Source organism: Nothobranchius furzeri, chromosome 12 (assembly GCF_043380555.1).
Source record: "Nothobranchius furzeri strain GRZ-AD chromosome 12, NfurGRZ-RIMD1, whole genome shotgun sequence".
NCBI lineage: Eukaryota > Metazoa > Chordata > Actinopteri > Cyprinodontiformes > Nothobranchiidae > Nothobranchius > Nothobranchius furzeri.
Genome location: NC_091752.1, coordinates 33,761,666 through 33,775,015, shown reverse-complemented (window position 1 = coordinate 33,775,015; position 13,350 = coordinate 33,761,666). Strand labels below are relative to the sequence as shown.

At 40.0% G+C, this 13,350-nt stretch overlaps 1 protein-coding gene across 2 annotated transcripts in view; it reads left to right on the top strand.

Annotated features, from left to right (window-relative positions):
* The first annotated feature begins 5,709 nt into the window (after positions 1-5,709).
* Positions 5,710-13,350, top strand: part of col17a1b (collagen, type XVII, alpha 1b) — a 38,908-nt gene continuing 31,267 nt past the window's right edge. Inside the window, exons 1-8 of one of the 2 annotated variants that reach the window (XM_015944886.3) lie at positions 5,710-5,937; positions 7,825-7,877; positions 9,980-10,030; positions 10,159-10,266; positions 12,575-12,862; positions 12,933-12,989; positions 13,071-13,106; positions 13,222-13,272. In XM_015944886.3, coding sequence (XP_015800372.3) covers positions 7,835-7,877; positions 9,980-10,030; positions 10,159-10,266; positions 12,575-12,862; positions 12,933-12,989; positions 13,071-13,106; positions 13,222-13,272 — 634 coding nt within the window. In that variant the 5' untranslated portion in view covers positions 5,710-5,937; positions 7,825-7,834. The remainder of the gene's footprint in view (positions 5,938-7,824; positions 7,878-9,979; positions 10,031-10,158; positions 10,267-12,574; positions 12,863-12,932; positions 12,990-13,070; positions 13,107-13,221; positions 13,273-13,350) is intronic. The other variant, XM_015944888.3, reaches the window with a different exon arrangement.

Sequence of the window (13,350 nt, the reverse complement as noted above, 5' to 3'; positions counted from 1 at the left end):
CGAACGGAATTCTGGGAGTTGAAGCCTTTAGGGTAAAATGCATTTAGGCTAGACTTTTATCTTTGAAACCTTTTTATGTGACAGACACAAATAAAAAAACGTTCATACGTTTCAATTTAATTGAAAGATTGAAGGCAGTGCTTAGGGGACATAGGAGGACTATTTTTTTTGCTAAATTTAGTATTTGTTTTATTTAAATATGTCATATATTTGTATACTCTTGTGAATTCGTTCTGTGTGTAACTTCAATATCCATTACTTTGTGTTTTTTAACAAGGCTTAGTTTAAATAAATTTAATTTTTATTCCCATAGGTAAAAAACTTTTTTTTACTAACTTGTGTAAAAAATAACGAAGTAATGGGTCCTATTTTGTGTTCTTTTTTATGCTAGAAATCGGCATTAAAAATGTTAACTAAAACACAAAACACACACACGTTGTGATCGCTCACTTCATAAAAAATTATCACAGGACTGCCCTTCAGCATTTAATGTGTTTTAAAACTCGAGCATACACTGAAGCCACACGATCCTCCTTATGTTTAACTATAATATTTCTTTTCAGTTTGAGTTAATTTCAGAACAAATTGAGATTTTCCATTAAACCCGATGCGAGACAGGACCGCTCCTGCGGGATTAAATGGATAACCTTTTGCACTCAAGCAAAGCACAAAGTAAAAGTGATTTCTAAGGGCCGGCGGACATGCCTGGTACATGCTGCTCTTACTAAAGTTGAGTCATAATTTGCTTCACCCCTTCCCATTAGCTGATTCATCTCTTTTACAGCTACCTATTTATAACTCTTCAAGCCCTTTAAGAGTTTTTTTTCCCCACTTGTATATGATAACTCACTTTTTTGTGTGTGTCTATGCGGCCACGGGGTGTGTGAAAATGTAAATTATGATGCTGCCTGGACTTGAACATCAGTTCTTGGCAGGGCGATATTACACACCCAAGGGAGCTGGGGATTTTTTTACATTTTATATGGATGATTCTCAGAGGGCTGAGGGCTGAAGATAATTACTGTGTGTTAGTCAGTAGACTGTTTGCAGTGTTTTTTTTTTTATCTTACCAAGTTGACATAAAATACTTTGCTCTATTCCCAGAAACAAACATGGAGTAACTGGTGGGGGTTTATTGAATCTAGAGGCGATGTGAGACTTTGAGGATGCCAGAACCTTCATCACATTCTAAATAGGCCACTTATTAGTGCAAATGTGTGCTTTATTTTTAATTTTTTTTGGTGTGTTTTTATTCTGTACAGTGTCCTTGAGTGACCAGAAAGGCGCTTTTAAATAAAATGTATTATTAGTAGTAGTAGTACAAATGTTATGTATGTATGCCATGTTTTAGCAAGCTATCAGTTCCTGATGATGTTTTTTTTTACTCTTTGGGAGACATTTTCAGGCTTTTCCAGTGGAAGAAACATGACACAATATGCAGTTTTTCCCTGCAGAAATGAATTTCCCTTTTGTGGGATTAATAAATTCTATTCTATTCTATTCTATTCTATTCTAATGCTACACCAGTCATCTCAATACTTTTCAGGCTTTCACATCGGCATCAAGACGTGTCAACTGGAAACGTGGTGAAAGAATCCTTCATAAGACAAAGACAATGTTTCTTGGTGGTGCTGATTAATAATGGATGAAAAGAGACATGACATGTTTAATCTTGCTAAGATCTGTCATGTGTTCCCTTATCACTGGTTCCTCCTTTAAATTACAAGAGTCTGTTTATGTCGGAATATTTAAGACATGCATGTCCAAAGAGTGGCCTGGGGGCCATTTATGGCCCTCAGATTAACTTAGTGCTTTTTTAGAACGATGAATTTATTCTCTACAGCAGGTTGTGAAACTGGAGTTATACTTTTATGCTTTTATGTTTAGATTTTTACTAATATACTTATTATACAATAGATCTACTGTCAGGATTTTAAAAAATCACCAAAAATGTATTTAAAGAGCAAGTCACCCCCTACCAGAGTATTACTCCACTCCCACTTCCTGTTTGAAAAATGCAACAAATGCTGTTGCCTATAGCAGAACGAGAGGGCGGAGCCACTAACAAACACACACACAGGCTCACAACGACATTGTGACATCATATGGTACCAGCTAACACTCTAGGGTACCTCTTAGCCAATAGCGATGGCAGATTTAAATTCAAATGCAGTGCAGAGTTTTTACCTGACAACGCACAACACTGACAGTTTCAGGCAGAAAATTAAAGTTTTAACTAAAATGCACTAAAGTGCAAAACTAATGACTTACATGTGTCTGCAGCGCGATTAAACACACATTTCTATAGTTTATCAGAAAAAAAGGTAGATTTGGGGGTGTCTTGCTCTTTAAGCATTTTTTAAGGGTAAAGGAAGTAAGAACTTTACTGTGAAATAATCACAAAGCAGTCTAATGTCTCAGTCATGTTGGAAGGAAGGTTACATTGAAACAGACTTCTTTCTCAAGAAAAAATTTCTCCCCGCCCCCCCCTCTCCTTGCAGTCACCGCCTCTAAACTCACGATTCCTGTCGTTTCCTGACAAGAATAATAAGTTTGCTGCATGTCTTTGAACTCCTTCAGTCAAGAGTGTATTAAAGTGTCTGCTCCATGTCTGTCACTAGATATGTTCAGCTCTCGCTTTGTTTATTTGAGGGGGGAAGATGATGCTGCTGATGCCGTTAAAGGAAGCAGCATACTAACCAATCACAGGCTCGTGGTCTTTGTCGCTTTTGATGGATATTTAGAAAAGGGTTAGAGAGAGGTCTCGTTTGTTTTCATAAATAGACTGCAGTACCCAACAGGATGTCATATTTACTTCATGCACCTTTAACTTAGAACAATCATATTCTCGAGGCCTGCAATAATTAAATAGACAATTTTGGCCTTTGTCTTAAAAAGTTTGGACACCGTTGATTTAATGGATCAAGTGAACAAATACAAATCTGAAAATGGAACCAAAACCAAAGTAAAAAGAAAGAAAACATTAAAAACTCTTAAAAAAACACTGACCAAGAAAAAGTAAAAAAAAAACATGTTGTTTTTTATATATCATAAAGTGACAAAATAGTCCTTAAAATGATGTTTTCTTCCTATGTGAAGCTTCTTTAAACACTTTCCCTTTGCTTGTTAGATGGCAGCAACTGAAAGGGTTTAAATTGGGACTAAAAACAGAAGTAATTTAGAAATAGCAGCTTGACATTCAGCCTACTGACTGTTGTGCCAGCTGGATGGTTGGGTTACAGCTACATACTTTCAAAATAAACCCTCATAATGCGTTTCATACTGACCATAAATTCTACTTTACACTTTGTTCTGTTGAGCCCTTTTGTGTGCATGTTGCCTTAAAGCTATACTGCTGATTGTTGTCATTTAAATTTCAGTGATTTACGGTTTTATAATATTTATTAAAATTCAGAAAAATTGCCATAATTCATGTGAAATTGCATTTTGGCGGGGGGGGGGTCAAATTGATTAGCAAACAATAAAAAATAAACTTTAATTTGTCTTTATTTCCTCGTTGGAAAAATAAGATTAACATAGAGACACTGATGACACCAGTTTATTTCTGAAGCACATTTAAAAACAGCATGGCAGCTGACCAATCTGCAGTACGGCTACAAATTAAAACACAATATAAAAGCAAAAACACAGTCAATCCTAACAATATATAGCAAAGCAGGTAATCACAGTCATCAGTAAGAATACATAATGACAATAAAAAGTCAGGGGTTTGGAAACGCCAGGTCATAAAAGTAGGTCTTAAGCTATGACTTAAACCAGGGAAGGGATGGTGCCTGCCTCACTGAGAGAGGAAGAGCATTCCAGAAGGACGGAGCAGCATGCACAAAAACACGCTCCCCCCACACGTTATATTTCATAGTCAGAACGTGAAGCAGCAAATGATCGGCGGATCTCAATGCCCAGTTTGGCCATGAGGATTACCTCACACTTGGAGTCATTCAGCTTCAGATTATGGTCAGCCAGCCAGTCCCTCACTTTAGTCAAAATGGTCCAGAAGGGAGAGAGCACCTGGTTTATTCAAAGCCAGGTATCTGGCAATCATCTGCAGAGGTGGTAGTGCAGGCCATATTTTCTCAAGCTAGAACCCAAGGGAAGGATGGAAATGGAAAACAGGAGATCCCCGAGCACAGATCCCTGCGGCACTCCGCAGTGGAGTGGGAGGCATGGAGAAGGGCAGTTACAAAACAGAACCTTAAAAACTCTTTGACACGTAAGAGCCAAACCACAGAAGTGGGGTACCCCTAAGACCCACCCAAGTCTCAATTTAATTGTCCAGCTAAAGAAAAATAAACAAGAACAAAGTTTAAAAATAATCCATGTGCCTTTCTTTCAGAATGTGGCCTTTACGGTCCCTAAGCCAAGCCTCCACAGCAGGAAAGTGTTTATTATACCAGAGAGGTTTTACCAGCTTAATTGGGAACAAAATGTGAGCTCCACAAAAAGCTGGAGTCAGTTTTTATCTCTTCCAGCGCACACAAAGTTCCTCCACGTGAGTTCAGATGTACACCTCTCTGACTGATTCATTTTATAAGTATTTTCTAGTTTTTATGAGAGGAATTTCTGCAGCAACTCTGGTGAATTTCCTTTCCAAACACCCAATGGAAAACCAGTTTTTGACCATGAAGCCTTTGTTTCACCATGCCAGGAAATGGATCAGTGTGTGTGTGTGTGTGTGTGTGTGTGTGTCACATTATCTTGAGGGCTGAGCCGAGACTTAACCCATCACAAATTCCCTGGAAGCTGCTGCCCCTATACTCTACAGATTTATCAAACAGGAGAGCATTGCTGGACAATCACTTCCTGTTTCTACTTCACCATCCTGGAATCTGTTGCTGAGATTTTTCTACCTCACACATGGATGAGAGCGGAGCAGCTTCTCCTCCGTTATTCTATCCTTGGGGCCATTTGTTTTCCATGATTTGTGCAGATTAGACTCAAACTGGCTGTGAGTCATTGCAGGGTGGGTGGATGTCTCCACTGGGTGTGGTGTGGTGCGGGTGAAGGGAACCTGAGGACGCCTGTGGCTCACAGCGGAGGAATAAAACGTCTAATTTGTCTCACGTTGCATAAATGTAAATGAGCAGATTGGGCACATTTTTTACAATTATAGAGTTATAAACAGCCCTCGTTCCCTCTCATTTGGGAGTGCATGTGGTGGAAAGTGTTTCATGCTGCAGCTTCTGCAGAATCACAATTGTCACATGAAAATTATGAGAATCCGAATAGCAAACAGGGCGATGGACGCTGATCATGCTGCAGCTGCAAAAGCAATATTTCTGTCAGGAAAAGTTGCTCTGATTATACTTTTAAACCTAAAAATGTGATTTTTGCATTGCGAGACAGTTGCGTTTGACATGGAAACCTGTAGCTCAAAGGTTCAGCTCCTTCTTCCAATATGCACACCAGATGTGCACCAACTGCGCCAGATTTACTGCAAAACTAAGCCCCCCCCCCCCCCCCGAAAAATGAAAGGTAAAAAACAAAGAAAAGAAAAAAATCTTTCCTTTTTCTCCTCCTCCACAAAACTTGACCAGTTTGAAAAGTGGTGACTGAAACAGAGAAGCAGCAGCAAGAGGAGGAGTTTAGCGCATTTCTTTTGCACACTGGACTATCTGTGTCTGCAGAGGAAGACAACCTAATGCGCCCCCCCAGGCGCTGATTTCTTTTTTATATTCTTCTTTTCTGCCACACCTGCCTGCCAAGCTGCAGCCCTGATGGGCGCGGCTAGGACCGGAGCCCAAATCTTTGTTTTGACTCGCCTGGGAAAGTTGAGCGAAAAGGCACAAAAGGACCGAGGAGTTTGAGAACATCCTCCGCACGCTCTGCGCCTCAGCTGCGCATTTAGCGCATTGTTCCTCCTGCGGATAGAGGTCTCTCCCATCCTGGGAGGATTTTGATTCTCCGTGTTGACAGAAGGTATGGTTTCTAAAACTTGTTTAAAAGTTTGAGGGCTTTTGTCTAAAACCGCGCTGGATGTTGCGGATGTTTCCTCGCACCTGGTCTCTCTGCATCTCTTTTTGCTCTTCTCGTTTGCGCTCCTGGAGTTTGGTGATGGGCTGTCAAGTTAAATATATAAGCTGCAACTGCTTAAAACTCACTTTGCATCCGAGCTAAATGCTTCTGGGCTTGTTAGTGAAGTCCACCAGGGGGGTTTTGGAGATCACTTTCCTGTTGTGGTAATCTCATCCATCTAAATATACAGCAGCAGGATCCTGCCTCGCTGTTGGAGTTTTTTTTTTATATCAACCCCTGATAATTGCTGCTCAGATCACTTACAGGCAGTAAACGACAGACTCAAGGCCCCTTTAACGAGATGATGAGCAGAATTTAATTTATGAACGCTTTTATTGTCCTCAATAACAGGAAAAATACTCATTACTGATGTTTATTATCTGTTTTGAACATAAATAAGGGACTTAAATAAACCAGAATGGGCTTCCTGTGGATGGAGCAGCTAAACGCCCTTATCTTCCAGGGTGTGGCAAAAGGATGGCTCCTTTGTTTCTTTGTTATTTTGGTCTCTAAAGACTCAAAAGTAAATAAAAAGTCTAAGGATGAATCATCGCGGCTTTATTGTAGCGCTGGGATGTCAACAGAACAGTGATGGAATGTATCGAAGTACAAGTACTTAGTTACTTTACTTGAGCAGATTTTCTTTATATCTGTACTTTACGTAATACTTTTATTGAGGCAACTTTTTACTTTTACTCCTCTTTAAAGCAATTATCTGTACTTTCTAAGTTTTCTAAACGTTTGAGCTTCCATTTGAGTTTTACATCATATTAAATTTACTGTAGTGTCCGCCGTAAACGAGCATTACTCAGACAAAGCTGCAAAAGGCAAGATTATAGAGTACTGTTGCTAATCTGGATATTTTTTCAGTGTATTCACCTTAACCCACACACTTAAAAAACAGCACATAACTGTAGGGTGAGTACATACATTTTTTACTTAAGTACATTTGAAAATACATACTTTAAGACTTTTACTTTCGTCAGACAGTTCTGGATCCTTTCACTTTTATTTAAGTTATTTTGATAACACTTTACAATAAGGGTCCTTTTATTAATGCTACTTAGTGCTTTATTAAGCATTATCAAACAAAGGGTCCTTTTATTAATGCTACTTAGTGCTTCATTAAGCGTTATCAAACAAAGGGTCCATTTATTAATGTTACTTAGTGCTTTATTAAGTGATAATAAACAAAGGGCTCCTTTATTAATGTTACTTAGTGTTTTATTAAGCATTAATAGTAACAAAGGGTCCCTTTGTTACTATTAATGTTATTGTTAAGGTCAAAGAGCACAGTATTAAGCCATTTTAATACTTTATTTAATAGCTTATTAATGCCTAATAATGTACTAAGTAACCTTAATAAAGGGACCCTTATTGCAAAGTGTCACCATTGTTTTTCACACACCCTTTCCTGTCCTTTTCCTTGAGTAAAAATATAAAAAACCTCTTCCACCACTGGAATTGAAAGTGTTTGTTGGAGGAGTTGTTGCGTAACTATTCTCTGTTGATTACCACCACTGAGGGAATTTGTCCAAAGAGAGTTCTGTGAACTTGAGTATTAAATTGTGGTTTAGAAAATATGATCATGGGACTGATGTGGTTTTCAGTTCAGCGAAGTAAACAAGCTTCTGGGTATTTGTCCTGGAACGTTTGACCACAGTTCTTCACTTGTTCCTCATCAAACGGATCCTAAAATCAAAATTTTCCTCATTTAAAATGTGAACAACTTCTATAAAACGTGCACGACCCTGGTCAAGGTTTTTATTCTTTCTATCATCGCCTCACCAGATAAGATGGGATGGACGAGTTAACGAGGCAGATGGAGATCTCAGGAGAGAAGGGTGAGAACTTTGCAGAATTTGAATCTTTTTGTCTAAATAGCAGATGAATTGTGGAGTTTGTTTACCTAAAAGCTACCCAGTATTCAGATTTCTAGGAGATATCAGCTCTGAGACATCCCTGGAAACAATTATAGGGCCAAAAAAAACAAAAAAAAACAAAAAAATGAGAAGGTTCCTGCATAAACCTTACATAACAAGCTCACAGTTTCTACATCTGTAAGTCCTTTACCTTGATGATGTTTAATCTCTTTTTTAGAGGGGGGCTTACTAATATCATGCATGCCTCTCGTTCATCTCTTCTCATGGGTTTTCCTCAAAGTGCATCTCACGTGGTCCTAAAGGGGTCAAGCACAGCTTGATTATATGTTAGATGCACGCTTTGAGAAACATATAATCTGCCTGTTGCATGCGTCGCCTCTAAGAGAAAGCTGGGAAGCTTAATTTTTGAGGCACTTTTCAAACCCGCAGTTAGGGTTTAGAGAAGTGACGGATAAGATAATGAGGTTTGGAGGGAGCGCTTAGATCTTTTTGGTTTATTGACTGCAGCACGAGTTTGCTGGAGACTTTTCTAGTCGAGGAACAGCAGATGCTGAAAGATGGTGAGATTGGACTCAGAGAAGGAGAGACAGAGAGAGAAATCCCTAAAAGGAAGGAGGGAAGCAGAGGTGGAGGAGGACATCAGGAGTGAAGAGGCATCATGAAATTGAAATGGAATGTGTGTCATCTATAACTGAAGCCAATGAAGCTCAACAAGCTGCAGCAGGACAACAGAATACCTCGAGGGACAGAGGGTTTGGTGTAGAAATTCAGCGAGGACAGCGAGTTGTTCTGCGATGTTTAGAGCCAGTGACATGCTGTGATTTAAGAGCTGTACACCAGTGTGGAGTCAACATACCGAGGTCGTGGACGTCCAAACAGAGCCACGCTCACATCCAGTGATGACGCCTTAAATGTCACACCAACCCGGCTGGACACACTCACAGATCCTGTCCCGCAGGGAAAGTGCAGATCAGATGTTGGAGGAGACCCAAAACAGGAGATCAGACGAAATTCAGTTTCAGCACAAAAGTTTAAAACACAAGGTTGTTAAAATTACGCAGTTTGGTTTAAATATTTGATTAGAATAGATTTTCTAATGATCTGTTCATCACTTTTACAGGATCTAAAGTTAAAGGTTGAATATGGAACAATTTAATGTAACGCTATATTTCTATCAACGGGGCATTTTGAGGAGTGCAGAACGAGGGCACAGTATTTCTTTTAAAAGCTACATTTTAATAAAAAAGAATCAAATGTTTATTTTGACGGGCACGACGCTGGGTTGATGTTTACATCTACCAGCCAATAGAGGGCGCCATTGTAGGTTGCCAAACAGTACGCTCGGCACAGCGAGGCTGGTCTTGTGGAAAATGGCGGATTCTGCAAGTCAAAAATCTGCTTCTGAGCCCAGAAGATGTCATCCTCAGAAGAGGAGCGACCATAAAACATCTAAAACCAGAGTGAGTTTAGGTTTACAACAGATGGACCCAAATTAAACATTTCACATATCGGCAGTGAACCTGGCATCCCGACGGCTGGAAACCTTGTTCTACTGATGCAACTACAACCTCTACGCACTAGATGTCACTTTTGTGTTCGTGTTCCATATTCCACCTTTAAATCAACAAACTAAGATGACTAAATCTCCCTCCTAACTCAGCGCTTCACCTGCTTTCTGTCGTCTGAACATCATGGAAACAACACAATAAATGAAATTGAAGGAAATAAACTATTAACATAGAATTAATGACAACACAGTCAGGAAAGGGCTGCATGTTTTCCTATTAAAAGGCACATAACCAAATAAAATGCTCTAATTCACCAGATGTATCTTATAAACTAACAACCATAACATGAAGCAGCTCAGATTGTTCTCCAGAGGACCGTTCTGCTGGAGGTCAACAACCTCTAGAACACTGGTTAATGGTCTCAGAGACGGGATGTAGTTACGATGGTGGTAAAAAGGAAAGGTCAGATATAAATTAGTGAAAACAAGTCTGAGATGTGGGACTTAAAGCTGCAGAATGAGCAAAGACACAGTCATGATGATTTCTCTCCTCCAGTGGTGACAGAAACAGTAACCTCCACATCCAGGCTGACTACTCTCCCACCCAGTGAGTCTTTTTGTCTCCTGTCATTTTCACTGACTCAGTTCAAACAAAAAGTATAATAATTAGAGTTCTTGAGGAAGTACCCGATGAGTAACGGCTTCTTTTTGTTTTGGTGTGTGTCTTGTTGCTAGAGGGAACCGGTGGATCAAATCACAGGAACATGTCCAGCAGCGCCGGGGGGCTGGGCTTGGAGAAGAATGTCTTAACTCAGAACAGCAGTGGAACCTACTTCTCTTCATGTGAGACCAACTTTCCTCTCGTGCACCAAAACTGGGAAGTTGTGGGTTTATTGTTGCACAAAATTTTAGGGATTTTTTTTTGTATTTATTTTTAAACCCCAGAAGAAGAAAAAAGATGCTTGTAGGTTTATGTAAAGAAGAACTTCCATGCAAGTTCTGCAACTTAGAAATGTTCTGCACAAATCTGCATTTAATGAATTTTAAATTATGAATTAAAGTCAAAATTTGACAAGTGACAGCGTTGAGATGTGCGCTTAAATCATATTTTTAAAACTTTTAATCTATACTTTTGTGGCAAGGTGGAGAGATGAGGGCCCGGGGCAGGATTTGATCCCCAGACCCTCGGGTGAGGGTCACGTGTGCTTACCAGTCAGCCAAAGGGACATCCCCTTGGCCAAGTAGCCAGAGCGCATGAACAATCGGACACTGTGACAGGACGCTCACACTGCCACACTTTTATATAACAATTCACACTTTTACTATATCTTTTTAGGAGAAACTAACTTGATGTTTTCATTGCAAATTTGAGAATTTATTTGCAAAAATTGTAGTTTTTACTGTTAATCTCTGGAAATATGTTTATGTTTATTCATTTAGGAGACGCTTTTATCCAAATCAACTTACAATTTATAACCTATAGGGCATGTTGTGATCTGTTGGGGAAACTGGAGTACCCGGAGGAAACCCACGCATGCATGAGGAGAGCACGCAACTCCACGCAGAAAGGCCACAGCTGAGCTTCGAACCTGCAACCTTCGTGCTGCGAGGCAACAGTGCTAACCACTGCGCCACCATGCAGCCCAAATAATAACCATCAAAATGTTGTGGACAATAAAATAAATAATGCCCAGTTGTTAAAAGATATTGGCGGCTTCGTAACGTATAACCTAAAATATCGGGTCTGAAATACACGGGAGTGGGTCTACGGCCCGATCCAAATACTCACACTTTCACACTTGCACATTTCAATTGCGCTATCCCGGCCAGGGGTGAAAGTGCGTAGGGTGTCCCGATTCCCAAGTGCGGAAGTTGATCACGCCCCTTTCGCACCCTTGATCCACACTCTGAAGGGTTTGACCCACAGTCCATTGCTGTTGGAGTAAAGGCTCAAGTGCCTTTTCTGAAAATATGTATTTCCAAATGAAAGTAGTCCATTTTAGGACAATTAGTTGATTCTCTGAATGTTTTAGACAAAGCAGCAATGACTGTAAATTTATATCAAACAATTGTTTGGTTATTTTAAAATTGTTGATAAAGGTTTTTTTTAAGTTGCACAGCGACCAGCATCCCGGTGTGCATTGCAGTCGGTGACGCAATGCTCCCTGTCCCAATTCGGCAATTATTTGCACACATGTGTACCACGCACTCAAAGCCTTACTGCACACTTCCTCCAAGTGCACTTCACAGAAGACTGCAGGGCGCAGTGCGAGTATTGGGGTTGGGTCTAAGGATGTTTCTCAATGCCAAGCAACCTCACCTTGATGTCTTGGTCCCGCCCCGGTTATCCAGAAGATACGTCATCAAGAACCACCAAGTCGTGTTTTTCCATGCTTTTAGCATCCCCTAGTGTCCGTTAGTAGAACCGAAAGTAAAGCGTATCTACTCGCTGTGCATTCGTCTTAATCTAACAGCTGAAATGTCTTCCAAGCCTTCCTTAGTGTCTACAGGAGTGATTCATCACTAAATAAAACAAATCAGATGTGTTCATGATCTAAAACATGCAGGAAATGTGCTGGAAGCAGAAATTTTGGCCACAGGGGGCGCCAGCAGCTGGGTGGCATTTCATTAACCCTGTAAAGGGTCATTTTAGCAAATCCTGGCTCAATAAAGTGATTTAAAAATATCAAAAAGTTGCAAAGTCTCACTTGAATTATCTAAAGCCAACAAGTTACTAGTGTTAAAACTTAGACTGATACTGGAACCAAAATGTTAATGTTTCAAAAGCACATCGTTCTTTATGAGATTAAGAGATTTAATTTCACATAAATATCTCTTCATATATTTTTGCTAAACAAATGGAAATGATTACTAATAGACTATTTATATTTAAAAGTTAAATGTTCCTAATAGTACATTTTGTGCATCTTTGGTTTAGAAATCTTAAAAAAAAACATGTTAACCAACAGGAAGGGTTTATTTTTATTTATTTATTTTTGTTCTTTTAGCAAAAATGTTATTTAATTTTAAAGTATTTTGTCCTATTCTATATTTTACAGTCATTTTAATACTTCACGCAGTAAAATATACCACAATAATCTAACATCTAGTTGTTTTATGACCTAATGAAATTCCTGATTTATGTCTGCAGCCTCCGTAGGTGTGACCACCAGCAGCTACAGCTCCTCCTCAGGGATCTACCTCGGAGGAGACTCCTCAGGGGGAGGTGAAGGAGGGGGGAGCTACATAGATGGAGAGGGTTATGGAAGTGGAGGAGGACGAGGCGGTGGGGGAGGTTATCTGGTGAGCTCTGTGTCAAAGGTCCGGTCCAGCTCCTCCGGGGGTGGCAGGAGAGCACAGATTGCTGGCCCCTCAGGAGGACTGTCGCCGTCCTTCCGGGAGAGGAAGACCATAACCAGTCGCTCAGGAGGCTACGATGGTAGGATCCTGTTATTCAGACAACTCGTGGGTGCTTTTTATCACTCTTTAACAATTGTGTTTTCTCTCAGGGAGTTCCAGTGCAAATTCCTCTCCAGAATTTACACGCAAAGACTATGGGAACTATTGTGAGTGAGAATAAAAGCTGTGAAGTTTTATTAGTCTTATGTGTTTTTATTTTTTGACACTTCCTTTATGTTTCTTTTCAGGCTCCAGCACCTCAAGAGGGAGGAGTGAAAGCAGAGGTATTTGATGATCTCTCCCTCCTCCAGTTGTTATTTATGCACCATTTCATTCCGAAATGTCCAGGGTTACATTTTTTTTTCCTTTGTCCAATGTGTGCTCTGATTTTTTTTCCAGAGAGTGAGATCAGAGCCAGACTGCAGAGTGCCTCCCCCTCTGCCGGAAGATGTAAGACAACTGGAGACACGGATCCTTTTGCAGTTGTTATGCAATTCCTCATAACAGAGCAGGAAAAAAGGGCTTTGG